The following is a 22,462-nucleotide window of genomic DNA, read 5'->3' on the forward strand; positions in this document are numbered from 1 at the left end:
ACCTTTCGTGCTGGACATATGAAACGAGATCAACTACATTGCCGATGGAAGAGCGGTCACGTCGGAAACCAGCCATGGAATTCGGATAAATCTTGTATTCAAGGTACCATTCCAGGCGGTCAAGGATCATCCGTTCCATTATCTTTCCTACACAGCTGGCCAACGCTATTGGGCGGTAAGAGGTGAGCTCTAGCGGGGATTTGCCCTGCTTCAAGATTGCACCAGGCGGCTGACTTTCCATTCGTCAGGAACATTTCCCTCTTGCCATGAGGTGTTGTAGAGACTCCATGCTATCCGTGCGGATTCTCCGACATAGCACAAGGCTCGGTAGGATATACCATCTGGTCCAGGAGATGAGCACCTGCAGAGAGCTAGTGCCGCCTCGAGTTCCTCCATTGTAAAAGGAAGGTCCATGCGGAAATCACGGGAATGGGGGACGTCATCTCGGGCTGGAGGATCTGGACCTGTCGCTTGGTCTGCCATCTGCGCACAAAAGTCCTCTGCGACATCGATGTCTTGCCGCCCTTGGAAAAGCGCGAGCGCCTTGAATGGAAAACGCTTTTACGGAAGGCAACGCAGACCTTGCACCGTTTTCCAAATGTGAGACAGTGGCTTGCGGGGGTCGAGTGTCTGGCAAAACGTTGCCCAACATTCCGACGCTAATCTATCCATTCGACGCTGGATCTTCTTTTGAATCCTCCTGGCTGCCCTAAGGTCATGGATTGGTTTTGTACGCCGATATCGACGTTCCGCGCGGCGACGAAGTGCTCGAAGTCGCTCTAATTCTATGTCGAAGTCGTTTCGCGTGTAAGAGATCGTCAGCACGCGAGTGGCGTTTTGCATGGTATTTTTAATTGTTTGCTGTAACCCAGAGGGTAGGCCCTCGCGGCAGGCATCTTCCATATCAGATTTGAAGTTTGCCCATTGAATCGTCCGAATGGTATTCCGTGGGCCAGATCAAGACGACAAGCCTTTGATGTTCAGATAGGTGGGAATGTGATCACTCCCATGTGTCTCGATATCTGGAAACCACTTCACATATCTGGCGAGAGAGTTGGAGACGAAAGTAAGGTCGAGGCAGCTGTCGTATTTCACGCCTCGAAGAAAGGCGAGGCGTGAAAGAGAGCAAGGCCATAATTGTAGGCGATGCTTGCTAATCTTCATCCTCTTGCATTTGTCTTTGTACTTCCCCATGCTGGATGGTGTGCATTGAAATCTATGATGACCCATGGGGTGGGACAAACACTCAAGATATCCGCTAATATTCTAGTATCGAAATTGCTGCAAGGCGATATATACACGCCTATGAGAGTAAACAAGAGTTTGTTCTTTAACTGTGATGCATATATATTGTCGTCGTGGGGCGCAATTGGTTGCAAAACATAGGCGAATTCACGACGAAAAATAAACCGATGATTTTGCTGCATGCGCTATTTGTTGATGACATGATACATTCGTATCCCGACAGTCTGATTGGTTTTGACAAGTTGGGCTCACAAATGATGAGTAGAAACGCATTGGTGTACACATACTGACTGAAATCTGAAATTCGTGATTTTAGCCCTCTGGCGTTCCACTGGATGACGGACGCTGCCTTGACTTCTTTTCGGAAGGATGGGGTATGGGTAGCCATCTTTCTAGTTGAGGGATTCAAGCACTGGGCTTAAGGCGTCCAGCACTTTAATTGCGCTTCGAGCAGGCGGTGTCCCCATGTATACTAAAATCGTTCAGATGGCCTCCATGAGGGAACCTAGCACCGAGATGACTTGACGATCTGTCTTAGGTGACTCATCAATGGCCGGAGAAGGCTCCGGTGGGGCCGCGACCTTCTGAGGTGCCTTAGCAAGGGAGCGGCTCGGTAGCGTAGGCAATTCCTCTAAAGAAAGTCTTATCTGATTCCCTCGTGGAAGTGCTGGGCCCTTTCGCGGCGCGACTAAGTGGTACCGTAGTGGAGCGGGTACTATCGCTTCGCGCATGCGCCTTCTTTGAAGACGTACGATGGAGTCGAAGTCGACGCCGGACTACTTCGGCTGCCTCCCCCTGGGCCGTATTGTCTCTGGCCATTTGCTTCAGAACAGCGCGCTCCCTCTTCATGCGGGGACAGTCTTTCGACGAGGCTACGTGAGGGCCGCTACAGTTGGCGCACTTCAGAAGCAGACGGTAGGAACCTGAAATCAGGCAGGGCTTGTTAAACACTCGAGAGCACAGCCATACTACGATTCTAGTGTTCATAGTACTTGCCAGGAGTAGTGCCGGGCGAGGAACAAAGCCCAGTCCACCAGCAACACTTCCCCGCCGAGGGAATGCAAGAGTCAAGACGGTCGGTGACGGCACGAGCGGTGATCAAGGTCATCATCTGCGACGCAAGGACGAAAGTAAATAACCAGAAAAGAACAGCGGGAACCGCAAAGAAATGAACCACTCACCGTAGCTGCTGCACGGCCGGGCTCCGCTCCAGACCGTGGGCGACGTAAGGTCGCCGCAATAGCTAAAAGCTGGCGAGGCAATTTCAGAATGGCGTTTGCTTCCGTGATTCCACATTTCGCTCGATAGCACTGACGCGCCCGGGCTACCTTGTCACGAAATAGTGGGGTCGGGTCGCAAGGCCATTCGGAAGGGTCCATGTCCCTGACGCACTCGTAGAGGACGGCTATCAGCTGTAGCCTGCGCAGTATGAGCTAAGCCTTATATCCGTTAAAACCTGAAGCTATACGCCGCCACCCCGCAATACGTGGCCCGTCCTCTTCGATTCCGGCAGGGAGAAGACCCATGTGGCCGCAAGCCAGGCCCACGAAACCTCGGGCTTACAGCTAAACAATTTTGTAATGTAGTTATACATTACAAAATTACAAAACAGTTAACTTCCCTAAGGCGTGCGCCACCCTCGCCAGCTAGACCATCTGCAATATGCACAAAGACCACCTGATGAGCGTTTAGGACGCTTGATGCGAAGCTCGCAGAGACGACGCTCGCCGTGACGAGGGGTTGCTGCGCAGGTCCTGGGGTTAGTGGCCACGCTCAGACTTGGATGTCCAGTTTCCGGCCGATGTGCAAACGGCCACAGCCGTGGAAGGATTGTTGCTCAGAAGCATCTGATCTGGAACGTAGGCAAGAAAATACTTGGAATTTTGAGCAGAAACCAGTGCTGCCTAATTGTGACGTGTAATATTGTCACATATGTGGGCGAAAATTTTCCACACGCCAGGACCAAACTTATTCACAAAAGCATCTATACGCTGTGAGGTAGCGGCTTGCTGAGAACCTGTGGCCAAATTCACTGCAGCTGACTGAACTAAAACCCATTCGACAAGGAAACGCTAAACAAGCATGATGGAGTCCAAGATATATGCATCTGAGTGGCCGGCAGTAAAAAAAAAAAAAGGGGGGGGGGGAGAGAGTTTGAAAACCAGGTACAGCGCCTTGATAAAATGCCTTTCAGACCTCGGACACCGAGTTCTAGTGGCAGCTATTCACGCGTTCAAGCAATATATATCAATCAAGAAAGCTACCTGTAAAAAAGAAGCTACACTACCCGCTGCTCATCGGCATGTTTCAAGCGTCATACTTGGCTTAGAAAGCAAGAATTACGCGATGTTCAGTTTGTTATACATGGCAACGTTTTGTCTGGACATATGACCCAAAACATGAAACTGGTGGTCATAGCCCCGTAGCGGAGCAATTCAGCGCCTTAACGAAAGATCTAACCCGCTTTGCTGAAACTGCTTCGAAAGTGTAGTCTTACTCGCACGGGAGACTCAAAAAGTGGCCGGGCTCGGTTACGCGAGCCTTTGGTAATGCGTGTCATTGAAACTTGCAGTCAGCCGCAGAAAGCGCAACAGAAGCTGGCCATCCGTAAGATGACATTCAGGAATCTCACAAAATAGCGTCCGTGTATTAATTCAGACATGTCGCATTGACTTCAGTTGTCTTCTAATATAAGCAACTACTATTGCCCATATTTGTACACTGCATTTTTTAGGCTTCTAGCGCAGCTCAGAAAGAGCAAAAAGGGAGGTGCAAGGGATAGTGAAAGGGAACGGAGAACAGAGTGAACGTTCCTTTTCATTACCACTTCCATCTTTCTTTTTGCTCCCTGAGCTGCGCTACAAGCGTAAAAACGTCATGACACACCAACTCGCCCAAACTGCCACGCTTTTGTATACTGCGGCATATTAAAGTGAAAAAGCACACCTCACGTCAAAAAATTTAACACGTTTTTCACTGCCAGAATAATATTTCCCCCGAGATCTCGGACATACTGTCCACAATATGTAAAATTTCCCACCTTTTGGCAAAACTGCCTCGGACGTTTTCCTCGCTCGCCGCCATCCAAAACGGTCATCTGCATAACGAGAACAGCAACGGGCTTATTGACCACTCGAGGAGAGAGCGAAAGTACGAGACGTCAGTACGCGATACTCACCAGTAGTGGCGGGTGAGGAGCAAGGTTCCGACTGCCAGCAGGACGCCATGGGTGTGGGAATGTAATTTAACAAGCACGGTGGGCCTGAGTACGAGTGATTCTCTAGGCCATCTCCCGAAGGGGACGTTGGGAGGATGACAAACGGGGAGCAGCCCACTGGATAACTTATGGGCTTCAATCGAACGCAGACGTCGGGATCCTGAAAAGACAAGATTACGTACTGAGCATTTCCGCTAAAACATCCCAAAGCGTTTCGCACAGAAAAGATTTCTCGGTTTCTTGAAAAAGCACGAAAGTGGTCTCGCGACACCAGTGGAGTTTTGAGGGGGACAAGTTAACTGAGCTACCAATGTTGCAAACAAAGGAAGCAATAATAAAATATTGAACGGTAGCTATAATGCAGTATGAATATTTCTAAATTTAAGATGGGCCTTTGATGAAGCCAAATAATAAGCACTCTTCAGGGAGTTTTCTTACAGAATTAGTGGGTGGGGGCTTAATTAGAAGCTACCTCCGAAATTGTAGCAATGTGTTTCACAGGTGCATCTATCTCCAAGCTAATGTCAGTGAATAAAGGTGTATCCCAAGGGCATTTTAGGGCAGCTTTTATTTTTGCTTTATAGGTGAATAATAACGCTACCATTCCACCAATAGAAAAAAAAGTTTTGTACTCGGATGATATGAAACCTCATGCTAACCTTCAATCTTCATCAGATCGTTTTATGCCCCACCCGCTCACAGGGAAATACTCAGAACATACTAGATCTAATCTTTTTCAGTAACCACTTCGACATAAATCGCATAAAAACTGATGTAATTCATGGTATATCAGACCACGACGTACCAGTGTGCATCGTGCCTCTTGGTGGCAGCATAACCACTCATTCTTCTGTATCTGTAGTAACAGACTTCGAAAACGCTGACGATAACAGCATACTAATGCACCTCACTCATGAATTCCAGCATTCTTCAGAAATTGGCTCCGATACTTCAGTAGATGTAAATTCCCTTTGGTTTCACTTCAAATCGGTTGTACTTTACTGCATTACACACTACGTACCTACAAAAACAAAGTGTCCTCTAAAAAATAATCCATGGATCACGCGAGAAGTTATACAAGCAAAGCGACGGTTGAAAAGATTACGTAGGGCAATAAAAACAAAAGGCGGGAGAATCCAGAATTCAGAAATTGCCGTACGCCATCGCGGAATTCAAGCTTAAAGCTAAATGTGCTAAAGAGCACTACTTTGATGTAACACTGCCCAACTTTCTTGTTGATAACCCTCAGAGGTTCTGGAATTACTTTCATACTAATAAAAATGCTACATCACATTCTCTTTCCGAAGAAAAAACTGCTAAGGCTAACGCATATAACGATTTTTTTCGGTCAGTGTTTACTATAGATGATAACATTATTCCCCCACTTGCAACGCAACATCACGCGAAAATCGCTAAACTAGACATGACGGCTGCCGGTATTTTCAATCTACTGCTTAAACTTGACCCTAAGAAAGGTAGTGGCCCTGACGACGTACCTAATACTTTCCTCAAAAGATATGCAGAGTGGCGTAGTAAATATCTTTGCCTAGTTTTCCGGAAATCACTTAACACTTCACAACTACCTCATGATTGGAAAATTGCAAAGGTAATCCCGATCCACAAGGGAGGTGACAACATTACCTTCAAATTTCAGACCCATTTCACTAACTAGCACGTCATGTAAACTTCTAAAACACAATTTTGAAGCACATGACCGTATTCCTAGAGCGCATTAATTTTTTCTCACCCAACCAACACTTTTCGCAGTGGTCTATCGACAATAACCCAACTAACGGAACTAGTCCACGATCTTGCTGTTACAGTTAATAACCGTGGTCAAACTGACTTGATTCTAGTCGATTTGTCCAAGGCTTTCGACTATGTATGTCACAGCAAATTAATAGCTAAAGTTGAAAAGGTTTTTGGTATAGGATAACTTTCTGCTTGGATAAAAGGTTTATTAAATAACCGCTCGCAATTTGTGGTTTACGAAACAACGCTTTCGAACACAGTCGCAGTAACATCCGGAGTCCCCCAAAGGTCTGTGCTTGGACCACTACTTTTCTTACTCTATATTAACGATATCACAGCTAACATCGATTGCAATATAAAGCTATTCGCAGACGACTGCGTCATATACAGAGAAATTAATTACAATGATCATATTAATTTAAATGATTATGTAGCTAACATAGCTGATCGGTGCTCCAAATGGCAGATGCAAATAAACATACAAAAGTCCGCGACCATGATTAACCAGGAAAATGGTATGAATTTTTGTTTACGCAATTAACGGCACTCCACTTAACAAAGTTGAAGAACACAAATATCTAGGCGTTACATTAACCTCGGAGCTCAAATGGGACAAACATTAGTAATATAATCTCAAAGGCGCTGCGCAAACTATTTTTCTTAACAAGAAGCCTGGCGCTCGCAACCAAGTCAACGAAGCCGCTAGCCTACACATCATTTGTAAGGCCTGTTCTCGAATACGCTAACACAGTCTGGTTCCTGCGTACACTGACTAACATAAGTAAGCTAGAATCAATACAAAGGAAAGCTGTGAGGTCCATCCATAACAAATATAGACGTACAGACTCACCAACACATCTTTTAACCCAGTCCGGTTTGCAAACGATATCCACAAGAGCGAAACACGCTCACTCAGAATTCTTGTTTCAACTACTAAAAAAGTAACTATAGAATAGATACCTCCCAATAAATTTCATTCTCCGAGGCTCGACCTACACGTAACAAGCATGCGCACACATTGACTGAATACGCATGCAAAAATGACACATTTAAGCATTCTTTTTTCCCGCTCGCGATAACAGAACGGAACCAACTTGATCCTACTATCACTAACATTGAATCATTATCCGGATTTATCTCACAAATAGAAAAAACTCAATAACAGTACCTATTATGCATGCAGGGACACCGGTACAGATTGCTTTATTCGTTAGGAAATTTTAATAAACACGCTAATTTTCGACAGCTTATTCGTTTGCCATAATGATTCCCAAACACTCGTTTATTTTAGTTACTTCTGTTTTATTACTTGCCCTTAGTAATATCTGTGCTATTTTTATAAAGCATCTTGCTCTTACATTTCTTTTTTTTATTTACTATTTCGTTTAATCTTAACATGGTTTACTTGTATAGTACTATGTATAACTTGCACTGTTTATGTCTTTTTTTGTACTTTTTGTATAATCTATACTTTGATTTCTTTGCATTATACAGCTGAATTATTGCACTACCCAACTGCCACGCTCTCGAAGGAGAGCAGCAGTATTGAAAAAAAAATTGATACATGATAAAATCAAACAGGCGGTTAAGGGAGTCGTCAAAGTTGCCAGATGTGACCGAGCTTCAATTGAAGCACATAAAGCAAAGCAACGTGAGCATTCTTTTAAAGGTTTCGAAGCACGGGAGTAAACCCTTTATGTCTAGCGGCATTGATCATATAGAGCGGACAAGCAGTATACTATTGAATGCTTTTCCTGACCACGTTGGAATGACCACGTTGGCAATTTAAACATGAAGCGATCTGGTAGAATAGGTGCTTTAGGAAGGACGAGACCAAATGCCACTGAGATGCAGGTCAAGACAGTCTTCGATACGATCACAGATGCAGTGTGTATTGTCATGTGGGGCACAACTTCTAGCACTAAAATTAAAAGGCGAACGACGAAATAAAGCATTTCCTTTCGCTTCAAAGCTGCCGAAGAACAGACCACTAGGGATTCCAGAGTTTGTTACAAATCCAACCACACACGTGCATACTGGCGACATTAATACTGAGGTTAAGGGATCTGCAAAAAACTTGAACCAAGGACAAATTACGGCAGACAGCCTTGACTTCTTGAACCCCGCTGCCGGGAATGGTTGCAATATCGAAACTGAAATTCAGCAAGCACAGTCCTAGAGAAGTTTCAGCAAGCTACCAATCCTTGTTTTTTCCGCTACGCTTAGGTGGTACAAAGTACTTTTTTTTTTTTTTGCTTTTTAGATGCCACGTTTTCCGGGGCTATCCAAGTTCACGCTACAAACGGTTAGTAGTGTTTTCCTCGCCTAAAAAAGTTTTGTATTGCCTTATCATTGTTAGAGACTTGTTCTTTCATCTTAACTCGCTAACGATGCATACTATTTTCGTACTCCTTTTTGCTAATTCCCTGTATCCTCCCCTCACGCAATACTCCTTCGGGAGCCTGTGAGGTAACTGAATCAATAATTGCTGACAGAACGTTAAGCTTTGTTTAGTCATGTGATGAATTATAATTACTACATAGTAAATGCATTTCATACTTGCTTATGAAATGGTAGTCCAGATAAGTGAATTTTGATGAAGTGCATAAAAATTTGCATTTCTTCCTATTTTAGTGACAATTTTTCGCTGGAATGCAAAATTTTGAGGACCGGGACTTAAGTCAGCTACCGACAAGCACTTGTATTCCCTGGTTTTCCTCATTCTATTTCCTTCGTCGTATATTTGTTTAAGTGATCAAACAACTTTATGTGACGAAAGGGAAGGTGAATCTGAAACGAACTGAAGCAATAAGGCTCATTTTTCGACCACACGTGGACACAGCCGTACTACGAGTGGTCTGTGCGTGGTACTTGCCCGTAGCAAAGAAGGGCGACGAGGGATCTCGTCTGCCGGCGAGAGCGCACCGGCGAAGGGGAACGGTCGGTCACGGTACGAGCGGTGCTCTAGGCCATCTCCTGAGGGGGGCGTTGGGAGGATGGCAAACGTGGAGCAGCGCGCTGGATATCCATCTTACACGTGGGCTGCAATCGAAAGCACAGGTCAAGATTCTGGAACAATAAGGCGTGGATGCAGTAAGGCTAAGTGCTGGGGAAGTTGGTGCATACCGAACAAGGAATTGGCACGGAAGCAGCATTTGGAGCACCATGGCTCATACAACGCACCTTTCCACTTTGCAGGTCTAAAAACTTTCCGCTTTATGCTAAGACCACTACTACTATCAAGCAAGGCCACAATCTACCAGCAGACCGGCAACTATCTCCACATCGACCCACTACAACTACTGCGCCCAGCCTTCTGCGCACCATCATCGTCAACCGTGTCGTCACATCGCAGTGGCAACTGACGCGGCTGTCCGAGCGTCAGTCCGTTTAGTTGGAATGGAAGCAGCATTTGGAGCACCATGGCTCATACAACGCACCTTTCCACTTCGCAGGTCTGTAAAAACTTTCCGCTTTATGCTAAGAAAAGTGACGACCCATTTTTGCTATTGCTTCTGTGCCAACAAGTGCTCTGTGAAATTGTCGCAGATTGTTTCTCCATGGCATTGCTGTTAATGTGCTCAGGTGACGTGGAAACTAATCCCGGTCCTACTACGCGTACTGAGGCATTACTCGAGCTGCAGAACTTGCCATCAAATCCTTCTGAGCAGACGGAAGTTCTTTTCCGGCTGTTAAAAGACTTTCAGGCTCGTTCTGTACAATCTGCTAAGGGTCAGACCGAGTTGGTTAACGACGTCAAGGCTATTAAGGTTGGTCAAAAGAACATCGAGACCAAAATGGAATGTATCCAGAAAAGATTAGACAACCTTGAAGAAAAAACGAATGTTTTAGACCATCTTCATGATGAAATGACTGGCATTCAGGCGTCGGCTCAAGCCCAAACAACTCGGCTTGACTCTTTACTAATGCGCGTCGACGAACTTGAGGACAGATCGCGACGCAACAACCTCATATTTCATGGCACCCGTGATTCTCGGGAATCGTGGGAACAGTCCGAATCACGCATTAGAGAAGCACTAACCGCTGTAATCGACAGCCTGCCTGACACGGCAATCGAACGTGCTCATCGCATTAGTCACTACACGCCTAATAAGTGTCGCCCAATTGTAGTTAAATTCACCAACACGAAAATAAACGACAAAGTACTTTCTATGCGCGCACAGCTGAAAGAAAAGGGTATTTCTACCTCCGAAGATTTTTCGCCCGCCACCCGTCACGTCCGTAAAAAACTAATTGAGTACGCTAAAAGCCAGCCCCAACCATGCCCTTTCCAGTTAAGGTACGCCAAACTAATAATTAATAAAAAACAGTTTGTCTATGACCCGGCAACAGACACCGTCAACGAGCATGCGCCATATGAACCACGAGATAACGGCGGGCATGCAAATTCCCAGCACGTGCCCAGTTAGGAAAACCTGAGGGGATGTGGACGAGAATCACGAGAATCACGCATCGTATCTGTTCTTTACAAATATTCGAAGCGTCATGAATAAGCGCACTTCCTTAGAATCTGCCTTGGAGACTTGCAACGCCGACATCTTTGTGCTTACCGAAACGTGGCTACATTCACAGATTCAAGATAACGAAATTCTTTAAACCGCACACCATTTATCACTGTATCGTTGTGACCGTACAATGCGTCAGGGAGGCGGCGTGCTCTTAGCCATTTCTAAAGATTTCCCATCTCAATGTATTCATGTCAATACTGACCTCGAAACGGCTTGGGCCATCATTGAAATAAATCGCCAGAAGATAATCATTGGTGTTTGTTACCGCCCCAAAACTTATTCATCTAACTTCGTAAATGAGATGCATGATATCATTAATATTGTTACATCTCGTCATCCTACATTACCTTTATTTTTGCTTGGCGATTTTAATCTACCGAACATAATATGGAATACTGAACCTCTAACTTTACACCCTTTTTCCTCATTAGCCAATGAGTTCTTAGACATGTGCTCTGTCTTCTCACTTTCAGAACTTGTTACTCAACCCACACGGACTACCGAATCCGTTGAGAACACACTTGACCTTCTATTAACATCGCGGCCTGACCTAGTTTCCGACATCACTTATTTACCCGGCTTGAGCGACCAATCAGCACTTTCGTTTGACAAATATTTTGCGGCCAAAAAACGGTAAAAAATTCAAATCTTACGCGAAAGGAAATTTTGAAGCAATCAACGCCGAATTATCTGCTTTTCTAGACGTATTTATAAACAACTTCGACAGCCGTACCGTTCAGACCAACTGGAATATGTTTGCTGCAAAAATTGCGGAACTAACAAACAAATACATCCCACTGGGCACCATTGCATGTAATCTAAACGCCCCATGGTACAAGATCAGTCTCAAGCGCCTGTCTAATAAAAAGAAACGCCTGCACAAATTAGCCAAACGTTCACCTAGCGTAAACCGCTGGACCAAATACAAACTGGCGGCAGATGAGTATGTAGCCGCACTTAAACAAGCCAAAGATCACTTTCTTGGCAATACCTTGCCTTTAATGCTTAAAACCGACACCAAGAAATTCTAGCGCGTCATTAACACCAAGGCGGACGACATGATAACCTTAATCGACAGCTCTGGAAATGTTATTCCAACTAATCAATGCGCGTCCGTGCTTAATGTTGTTTTCATGCACAACTTTTCATCACCTACACACATTACTCTTCCATCCACGCACGACTACGATTACCAAGCAATGTTTCCCATAATCATTGAACCAGCAGGCATCGTACCAATTATCTCATCTTTAAAACTATCTTCGGCTCCAGGACACGATTTAATAAACGCGAAATTTTTGAAAAGCACTAGCTGTTACTCTTCAATTTTCCTAGGAATGATCTTTCAACAGTCGCTAGATAAGGGTTCTTTGCCTGATGAATGGAAGATTGGGAAGCTCCATAAGTCGGGTGACAAGCATTCTCCATATAACTACCGCCCTATCTCGCTCACTTCCATTCCATGTAAGGTGTTAGAACATATACTTGCCTCTAATCTTGCTAGCTTTCTTGAAACTAACTCATTTTTTTCACCATCGCAACATGGCTTCCGCAAGACATATTCATGTGAAACACAACTAGTTTTATTTACGCATAAGCTAAACGTCATCCTTGACCGCTCTTCAACTGCCGACTGTATATTTTTAGACTTTTCGAAAGCGTTTGACAAAGTGTGCCATAACCTTCTAATGTTTAAGCTGCATCGAATTAACATTGATCCCAGACTGCTTGCATGGCTTGAGTGCTTTCTTTCTAACCGTTCACAGTTTGTCTTTGCTAATGACTCAAACTCTCAACCGAGCAGAGTACAGTCCGGCGTACCTCAAGGGTCGGTACTTGGTCCCCTCCTTTCTTTAATTTACATAAATGATCTACCCTCTTGTGTTTCCTCTAACATTCACTTATTCGCCGATGATTGCGTAATCTTCAGGGAAATAATATGTGACACTGATATATCTTCTCTTCAATCCGACCTTAACGCTATTTCTACTTGGTACCAATCATGGTCAATGGAATTAAATATTAAAAAATGTAAATTTATGCGCGTGTCCAGAACTTCTAACCAGCTTCCTTGTTACTGCGTTAATAATCTCCCCTTAGACCCTGTTTCCTCCTACAAATATCTTGGTGTCCATATTACTAGAAACCTCTCGTGGTCCATGCACGCTTCTTACGTAATTAAAAATGCTAACCGCATGCTGGGATACCTAAAATGCAATTTCACTAAGGCACCGTCTTCCCTAAAATTAATGTTATACAAGTCACTAGTCCGCTCAAAACTAGAGTACGCCGGAGCGGTTTGGGATCTCTTTCAGAAAAACCTGATTCACTCTTTAGAAATGGTACAAAATAACTCTGCTCGTTTCGTTTTTTCTAATTATAACCGAACTGCCAGCACTTCTGTAATGAAATTAAATGTTGATTTGCCATCTTTAGCCTCTCGCCGTAAAGGCCTTAGACTTTCACTTTTTCAAAAGATATTTCATCATCCTTCACTTCGCGACGAACTTATCTCCCCTCCTCAATACATCAAGGTTAGATCACAATAACAAAGTTGGAATTTCATTATGCCAAGCCAATGTCATGTCTAATTCATTTCTTCCGCGCACATCTGCCAAGTGGAATCGCCTACCAGCCTCAACCGCTACTATTGTTGACCATAAGCACTTCACGGCAGTATTAGATAACATTGTATAAACAGGAGCATTTCATTCGTGTTTTTGTACTACCAATTATATCACTGTTTGTTTTCTATTACCGGAACACTTACTGCACTGCATGCACCGTATTTAATTTTATTGACCAGCACTCCAGGAACACTCAAATAACATTGTATAACCGAGAACCATCTATTTCTGTACTATTAACTATTTTGCTGCACTGTACTTTTTTCTCGTTTTTTTTTTTGTATTTGATGTAACCACTCCCCTCTTTAATGCATCTGGCCCTGAGGGTACACGAAATAAATAAACCAGTTAAACGGGCGCATACACAGCAAAGAAGAGCATAGGACGGTGCCGGTTTTACTATCAAGCGACTCAACCAGCATCGTCCTGTGCACTATTTGCAGTGTATGCATGTTGATCGCTGGTTGCTTGTTTAATAAGGCATGGGCATGGCAGTGCTACCAGCACTCACCTCGTAATTGACAAGTTCTACGTTCTGCAGCTAATGTTCGCGCGGGATCTGCCAGCGCGCGTGGAACAAGCGGTGCGGTTCGATGCGACTTTGGCTGCGCAGGAGCACATCGCCACATGCTGCTCCCTGCTACGTCTTTCGTCGGTTTAAATGGCACGACTCTGAACGACTACACGTCTGGACCACTCAGCACATATCGACATAGCGCAACTAAACCTTAGAATTTGAAAACTTCGCACCGTCAACGCCGTGGTGACCGGGCATGGCAGCGCAACATGCCACTCGGGTCTCAAATTAACCCCCTCGCCTACATTGTGCAGGTGGGTAAACGTGGTACGCGTGTTAGCGCGAGCAATACCTTGTTTTAGCGCTGACTTCCCACGACCATTCTTTGTGATCGACACGGTTCAGTACTTCAGAAAACTTATGAGAGGGTACATTCAAACTAACCCAGGACTACACCTTAAGCACATCGCTAAGAAACTCGAGGAAACTGCCTTCGATATTACGAACATTAACGAAAAGAGACTGGCTGAATAAGAAATTCGTTACCAATCTTGCAAAAAAAATTTTCTGCTTGCGGAATATAGGTTATTTGTATGAATGGAATGATTGAAACCAAATATTAGACCATTCAGAAAATAATGTAAGTAGGTTGTCAAATTACATCGTTTATGGCACATGGCGTCTATAGCAAACGAGTACGCAAGTAGAAGATACCGTTGCTACGGGGTTTATTGACAGCGGGAAGCCAAGTTACGTGGAATCGTGCGCTGAGCAGCCGAGCCATTCCCGACAGACGGAAGCGCGAATTGCAGCGCTGAACCTTGCACCATCTCGGCAGTAAAGAGGCAAGAGTGACACACGAGCTCTCTTCGGCTTACACAATCTGGACGTGCTCAATCCGGAAGCGGTCACTAGTGATAGCATCCACGGTTAATGCAAGGTAAGACGAAAGGCAAAGCAAACCGTGCTTTGTGTAAGCTCCCGAATTCTCGAAGGATATTTCAATGAGGTTACAAATTGAAAAATACGGATATGGTTTATCGAGGAAGACGGCAGGAAAAGCACGAAAACACAGAAGCTTGGGACGGGACTAATGAATCCGTACGAGACACGAGAAAGAGTCGCTCGCGTTCGAGAAGCTATGCAACAACAATCGGCTATACCGTAAAACTGACCGTAAAAACAGTGCAATTGCAGACAAATGTGGGGTCATCGAACATGTTAGAATTTCTGTGAAACGAAGCTTTCTTGAAGCTGTTCATACCGGCGTGTTTGACGGAAAGAAAACAGGCGAGTGCAAGTTCTATCGCGTAATTAACCGCGCTACACAATGCGACATTTTAAGCAGGCTTGTATTTGTTCGTGTCTTATTTTAATTGCACCGGCTGCTTCCTCGGCAATTACCCGTCCTGTGCACGTGCCATTGCACCACCCACTTCTTGGCCGATCCCTCGCTGAGGCTATGTGCCACAGTATAAAAATCTATCGTAAAATATCATCGAAGCACTCGAAGACTGAGCAAGAGAGCGGCTCCGTGTCGCGAGCACGTGCTACTTTAATAAACCGCTCATATTTTAAGCAGTCATCGGTCTATCGTTTTCATCAATGGTGCTGTGAACCAGCCTACTACCTCTCCGCCCATAAGGAAGGTCAACCTGCTAAGAAGCGGAAAACGGTGGTGGAGCAGCGGATCGGGCAACGAGACCGAACACCATATATAAGCATTGAACCAGCTCACTGAGAAGCAAGACGCCATTGTTACACGACTAGAAATGAGCGAAGCATATATTTACGAAGAAAAGTCAAGTGATTCGCCCGAGATCACGAAGCTGATCAACGCAATTACCAGACAAAAGTGGCACACAACGCAAGAGAATAAGCGAAGGCCTCAACAGCGCCAAAGAACAAATAGAGGAATTTCTAAGAAAATACTGCCGAAGCAGTATTTGAATGATGGAGTACGACATGAAAATAACGACGATCTTGCCTACAATAGAGTTTAGAATTCAAGAGGCCATACAGATGGATTTTAACAATCGAACGCAGGTGGCATCACAGTTCAGAAGACGCAAGGGAAATACATGAGCTACCAAATCTGGAAATGACAAAGTTTGGCGGAAGAGCCCTGGAGTGGAATCGCTTCTGGACTCAATACAAGTGAGCAGTTCACTTCAGACCTAACATGAGCAAGGGACAAGTTTATTAGCACCTCTAACCGGAAAGACAGCGTATGCTATAGAAGGGCTTCATTGCTTTATCTGGATATGAAAGTTGCGATGAGGCAATAAAAATACTACGAACAACGTTCGGAAATCGTGAACGATCAGTGGAGCTGCGCATGAGTGCACTCTTGAGTTCGAGAAAGTGAGGTTGGCGCAAGAAACCGATTAACTACGCAAGATAGGACACGGAGACCAGTTGAACAGATTGTCGGTATGCACCTTCAGTGCTTCGAGTGCCAGTTTCGCGTCGATGTTGACAGCGTTGAAGAGAGCAATTCCACCGTAGTTATCAGTGCAGTTCAGGTCAAAAGAAGCAATTAAAAACAGCTTCGCCATCAAAGCTAGCGCGCAAAGCAACAGGAAAACAATGCAAGGAAAAGCTGGGCAGGCTTAAGTTGTGCCAGAAAATGACACGCAGGAAGGCATGTCATTAAACGACTATCTGGAGGCAGGACATCAACTCTAAGGAAAAAGTGGCCCTATTCGGAGACGTTTAAAAGGCATTTCTGCAAATTTCGATGCACTAATAGGACAGGTGCCATGAGATTTCTGTGGTGGGTGCATGACGATGCGAGAAAAAGCTGCGGAATGAAGTACAAACCTGCCTCATGACGAGTAACTTCCGGTAAAACTCCGAGCACGTTTCTTCTGGCAGCTACAATCAAGCACCATTTGAAACAAGTGGCTGAGTGATTTGGAGATGCAAGAACCAGTGCAGGAAGATTTACGTGGATGATGTAATCCTTGGGGCCGCAATGTTTTAAGGTGCTGTCAAGTTATACAAAAAGGCAAAACAACTGATCAAAGAGGTGGCGATAAACTTCGGAAAATGGACATCCAGTGAAGAGAGCCTAAACAAGATAGACGAAAATGAAAGGGACGACGATCACACAGGGATTCGATCGAAAGGATGCACAATGTTCCTTGCCATTTTATGGAAGTACTCAAAAGACGTGCTATCCTTTCCTGTGAACAAGTATGCATCCTTACCAGCAACAACGTACTTAATCAAAAGGACAGTGCTGCACAAGCAGCAGGAAAGATATTTGATGCGCTTGGCTTGTCACCTTTTACGATACGCGCAGAGATAGCCCTTCAAAAATTAGAGAAGGGACGATGCGCGAGATGAGCCACTCCTTAAAGCAGAATGCGACATGTGGAGAGACCTGATGTCTAAAACGAAGGAGCTTCTGGTTTTAGTTCTCCAATACTACGCAAGCAAGGATCAAATAGAACAAGCATACAAGCTGTACGTCGACGGAAGTGCAACAGCATACGAAGCGGCACTATACTTGGCAGTCATGTTAACCGATGGAACAAAGTCAAGCCTACCGACAGCGAAAAGCAACGCAGCTCCAATCAAAGAGCCAAGTTTAACATGACTTGAGCTAATGGCAGCGGTGATGGCATCAAGGCTAGGCGTCTAAATCAAAAGTCATTTCACCACAAGAATTGAAGCAGCCTGCTTGACCGACTCAATGATTGTACTTCATTCCATCACAGGGACAAGCAAAGAGGATACATTTGTTAATAGTCGCAGAAGTAAGAGGAAACACAAACGAGCGAGTCGTGCATTGAAGGTGAAGACAATCTGGGGGATCTACACACACGTGGTATAAGCGCAAAGACGTTGACGGACTCGAAAAATAGGGTGGGATGTGCCCGAATGAGTTACATCTGTGGAGCCGGAAAGAGCAAGCGTAATTCACACGAATGTAGAGGTGGACGATGAACACGAATCATCGTCACACCCGCACATGAACAAGAGAATAAACTAATAATCTTGGAAATCAAATTCGTCATACGGGCGGCATCTAACAGCATGTGTTTTCAGGTTCATAGACATCGCAAGATCACAAGGCCGTTTACAGGCCGTTTAATTGCAGAGACATTGGATACGACGAAAGTACTACTCGGGCAGCCAAGTGACAATGCCGATCCCAGCGCTAAGTAATTTAAAATAAATGGACAAGTATTGTCACAACAAAGGATTCGCAAGACAAAAGACTTGTACCACAGCCGAGAATCAAAGCCGGCACCTCATCGCATTTCCAAAGGACGGGTATTTCACTGAACCGCCAATACGTCACGTTGATCAAATATTGCTTGGCGGATTTCAAGCAAAGCTAGCGCAAGTGCGGGTTAAGTTGCGAATATTGCAGGGTCGCCAAGCTGTGAAAAGTGTTATAAATAAATGCATAGTCTGCAAGAGGCGTAACACATCATCAGCCTGGTTTCGCCCACTGCAGGGCAAAGGCCTCTCCGATACTTCAACTACCCCGGTCATGTACTAATTGTGGCCATGTTGTCCCTGCAAACTTCTTAATCTCATCCGCCCACCTGACTTTCTGCCGCTCTCTGCTACGCTTCCCTTCCGTTTGAATCGAGTACGTAACCCTTCATGACCATCGGTTATCTTCCCTCCTCATTACATGTCCTGCCCATGCCACCCATTTCTTTTTCTTGATTTCAACTAAGATATCATTAACTCGCGTTTGTTCCCTCACCCAATGTGCTCTTTTATTATCCCTTAACGTTGAATTCAATTCAATTTTATTTCCCAGAAGAATCTGGACGGCTTCCTGGCTAAAAGCTGCTAGAGCAGCATGACAAAAGGCGCAGGAAGCCGTTACAAGGCATAGCGGAAGCAATGGAATCATCGCAAGCAATGGAATCAAACACGATTTCAGTTTAAGAAATCAGTTTTACAAGATACGCCAAAGATCAGCGAAAAAGTTCAGAACAGGTAACGAAAAGACACCAAGTTGAAGTTCATTCTCAAATAAGTTCAAGTGCACTGTACGCAATCAGTAGGCATGAAAACACGAAATAAAAAAAAAAAAACAATTTGACTTACAACACGATACATAAGCAATCGCAAACACTACATAAAGAATACACAATAGGCCAGAAACACGGTATCAAACCTAAAGGTCACTCGCAATACGCTGGATCTTTTATTTAGTTACAATTGCAGAACATATGTTCTAAGCTGCCTTCTACTATATCCAGCAGTATTTTGGTGCTTATCAAGTGTTAGGGAAACATTGTAAGCCAGTGACTGAAATCTAATTCGTACGAAAATGCATCGCCCACATAGTGCAGCGCGTTTTAACAGTTGACGAGTAACGTAACGATGCCAGAGAAGAGGTAATTAACGATTTTAGTTGATGAAAAATTAAACAAAACTAAACAATTAAACAACGTTACACCTATCATTCTTTCCATAGCTCATTGCGTCGTCCTCAATTTAAGTAGAACCCTCTTCGTAAGCCTCCAGGTTTCTGCCCCGTACGTGAATACTGGTAAGATAGCTGTTATTCACTACTCTTGAGTGATGGCAACCTGCTGTTCATGATCTGAGAATGCCTGCCAAACGCACCCCAGCCCATTCTTATTCTGATTATTTCCGTCTCATGATCCGGATCCGTGGTCACTACCTCACCTAAGTAGATGCATTCCCTTACCACTTCCAGTGCCTCGTTACCTATCGTAGACTGCTGTTCTCTTCCGAGACTGTTAAACATTAGTTTTCTGCAGATTGATTTTTAGATCACCCTTCGGCTTTGCCTCTCCAGGTCAGTGAGCATGCATTGCAATTGGTCCCCTGAGTTACTAAGCAAGGCAATATCAGCGAATCACGCGTTACTAAGGTACTCTTCATTAACTCTTATCCCCAATTCTTCCCAATCCAGGTCTCTGAATACCTCCTGTAAACACGCTGTGAATAGCATTGGAGGGATCGTATCTCCCTGCCTGACGCCTTTCTTTATTGGGATTCTGCTGCTTTCTTTATGGAGGACTACGGTGGCTGTGGAGCCGCTATAGATCTCAGTATTTTTACATACGGCTCGTCTACACCCTGATTCCGTAATGCCTCCATGACTGCTGAGGTTTCGACTGAATCACACGCTTTTTCGTAATCAATGAAATTATATATAAGCGTTGGTTATATTCCGCACATTTCTCTATCACCTGAATGATAGTGTGAATATGGTCTGTTGTTGAGTAGCCTTTACGGAATCCTGCCTGGTCCTTTGCTTGACGGAAGTCTAAGGTGTTCCTGATTCTATTTGCGATTACCTTAGTAAATAGTTTGTAGGCAACTGACAGTAAGCTGATCGGTCTATAATTTTCCAAGTCTTTGGCGTCCCCTTTCTTATGGATTAGTATTACGTTAGCGTTTCTCCAAGATTCCGGTACGCTCTAAGTCATGAGGCATTGCGTATACAGGGTGGCAAGTTTTTCTAGAACAATCTGCCCGCCATCCTTCAACAAATCTGCTGTTACCTGAACCTCCCCAGCTGTCTTCCCCCTTGGTATAGCTCCCAAGACTTTTTTTTTACTTCTTCCGGCGTTACTTGTGGGACTTCAAATTCCTCTAGGCTATTCTCTCTTCCATTATCGTCGTGGATGCCACTGGTACTGTTATAAATCTTAATAGAACTCCTCAGCCACTTGAACGATCTCATCCATATTCTGATTCTTGCCTATTCCTAGTTTCTTCACTGCTTTTAGGCTTCCTCCGTTCCTGAGAGCATGTTCCATTTTATCCATATTATTCTTCCTTATGTCAGCTGTCTTACGCTTGTTGATTAACTTGGGAATGTTCTGCCAGTTCCATTCTAGCTGTAGAGTTAGAGGCTTTCATACATTGGCGTTTCTTGATCAGATCTTTCGTCTCCTGCGATCCTGTCTAACGGAGTTACCACCGACTTCTGTTGCACACTCTTTAATGATGCCCACAAGATTGTCGTTCATTGCTTCAACACTAAGATCCTCTTCCTGATTTAAAGCCGAATACCTGTTCTGTAGCTTGATCCGGAATTCCTCTGTTTTCCCTCTTACTGCTAACTCATTGATCGGCTTCTTATGTACCAGTTTCTTCCGTTCCCTCAGGTCTAGGCTAATTCGAGTTCTTACCATCCTATGGTCACTGCAGCGCACCTTGCCGAGCACGTCCACATCTTGTATGATTCCAGAGTTAGCGCAGAATATGAAGACTTATTTCTAGTCTCGCCAATCGGGCTCTTCCACGTCCACTTTCGGCTATCCCGCTTGCCGAAGAAGGTATTCATTATCCGCATCTTATTCTGTTCTACAAAGTCTACTAATAGCTCTCCCCTGCTATTCCTAGTACATATGCCATATTCCCCCACTGCCTTGTCTTCAGCCTGCTTCTTGCCTACCTTGACATTGAAGTCTCCCATCAGTACAGTGTATTTTGTTTTGACCTGACCCATCGCCGATTCCACGTCTTCATAGAAGCTTTCGACTTCCTGGTCATCATGACTGGATGCTAGAGCGTACACCTGTACGACCTTCAATTTGTACCTCTTAAGGTTCACAACAAGACCTGCCACCTTCTCGTTAATGCTATAGAATTCCTGTACGTTACCAGCTATAGTCTTAATCGGGAATCCGACTCCTATTTCTCGCCTCTCCGCTAAGCCTCGGTAACACAGGACGTGCCCGCTTTTTAGCACTGTATATGCTTCACTTGTCCTAAATTCAATGAGCCCTATTATATCCCATTTACTGCCCTCTAATCCCTCTAATAGCACTGCTAGACTCGCCTCACTACATAACGTTCTAGCGTTATACATTGCCAGGTTCAGATTCCAATGGTGGCCTGTCCGGATTGGACAGGCCGCCAATCCGACAAGACGGGCCAATTCTGCCTCCCCTCCCGGCAGACAGAGTCAACGAATCGGGGTAATTGCAAGTCACAGGAGCTGACCTCACCGGAAGACTTTATGCGAAAAACAAATACGACATTGTGGAACAATACGTTTTCCCCTGCGCGGTAACTAGAGGAGTACACTTGGAGATGAGCAATGACATGTCGATATCCAGTTTTCTTTTTCAAGCTTTCCGGCAATTCACCGCACGACGGGGTATACCTGCCGTAATCTGTTCGTAAAACGCCAGCACCTTTACTAAGGCCGAGAAGGAAATGCTTGAAGCTGTTGGGCACGAATGAGCGAAGGATTACTGCAATACACACCAATGGAAAACAATAGCCGAGTGCGCCCCATGGAAGTGTGGGAGAATTTTTCGAGTGCCTCACACGAAGCCTGAAGACGTTGATGCGAAAAATAATCTCAGTGGAGCAGCCACGCACAATTGTAGCTGAAGTTGAAGGAGCGCTCAACAATTGACCGTTAACATGGCGTGCATGGCGAACCTAATGAGCCCGTGCCACTGATACCTGCCAACATAGGCGGACGCCAACAACTTCAACGTGGACAAACAAGGCTATACAACGGAGACGTTGAAGAAACACGGCGAAGCAGATGCGAACTCGTAAAAGCTTGGTGGATGAGATGGCATCGCGAATATCTCAAGTAAAT

General features: G+C 44.8%; 1 protein-coding gene across 1 annotated transcript; it reads left to right on the plus strand.

Annotated features, from left to right (window-relative positions):
* The first annotated feature begins 9,636 nt into the window (after positions 1 to 9,636).
* LOC126533318 (uncharacterized) lies at positions 9,637 to 10,644 on the plus strand. Its single transcript, XM_055071618.2, has one exon. It carries the CDS (start codon positions 9,637 to 9,639, stop codon positions 10,642 to 10,644), a length of 1,008 nt encoding a protein of 335 aa, XP_054927593.2.
* Positions 10,645 to 22,462: the final 11,818 nt, after the last annotated feature.

The sequence above is a fragment of the Dermacentor andersoni genome, chromosome 7 (assembly GCF_023375885.2).
Source record: "Dermacentor andersoni chromosome 7, qqDerAnde1_hic_scaffold, whole genome shotgun sequence".
Taxonomy (NCBI): domain Eukaryota; kingdom Metazoa; phylum Arthropoda; class Arachnida; order Ixodida; family Ixodidae; genus Dermacentor; species Dermacentor andersoni.

Bases quoted from the DNA above. Each gene is read 5' to 3' on its own strand.
- LOC126533318 (XM_055071618.2), top strand. From the start codon at position 9,637: ATGGCTCATACAACGCACCTTTCCACTTCGCAGGTCTGTAAAAACTTT.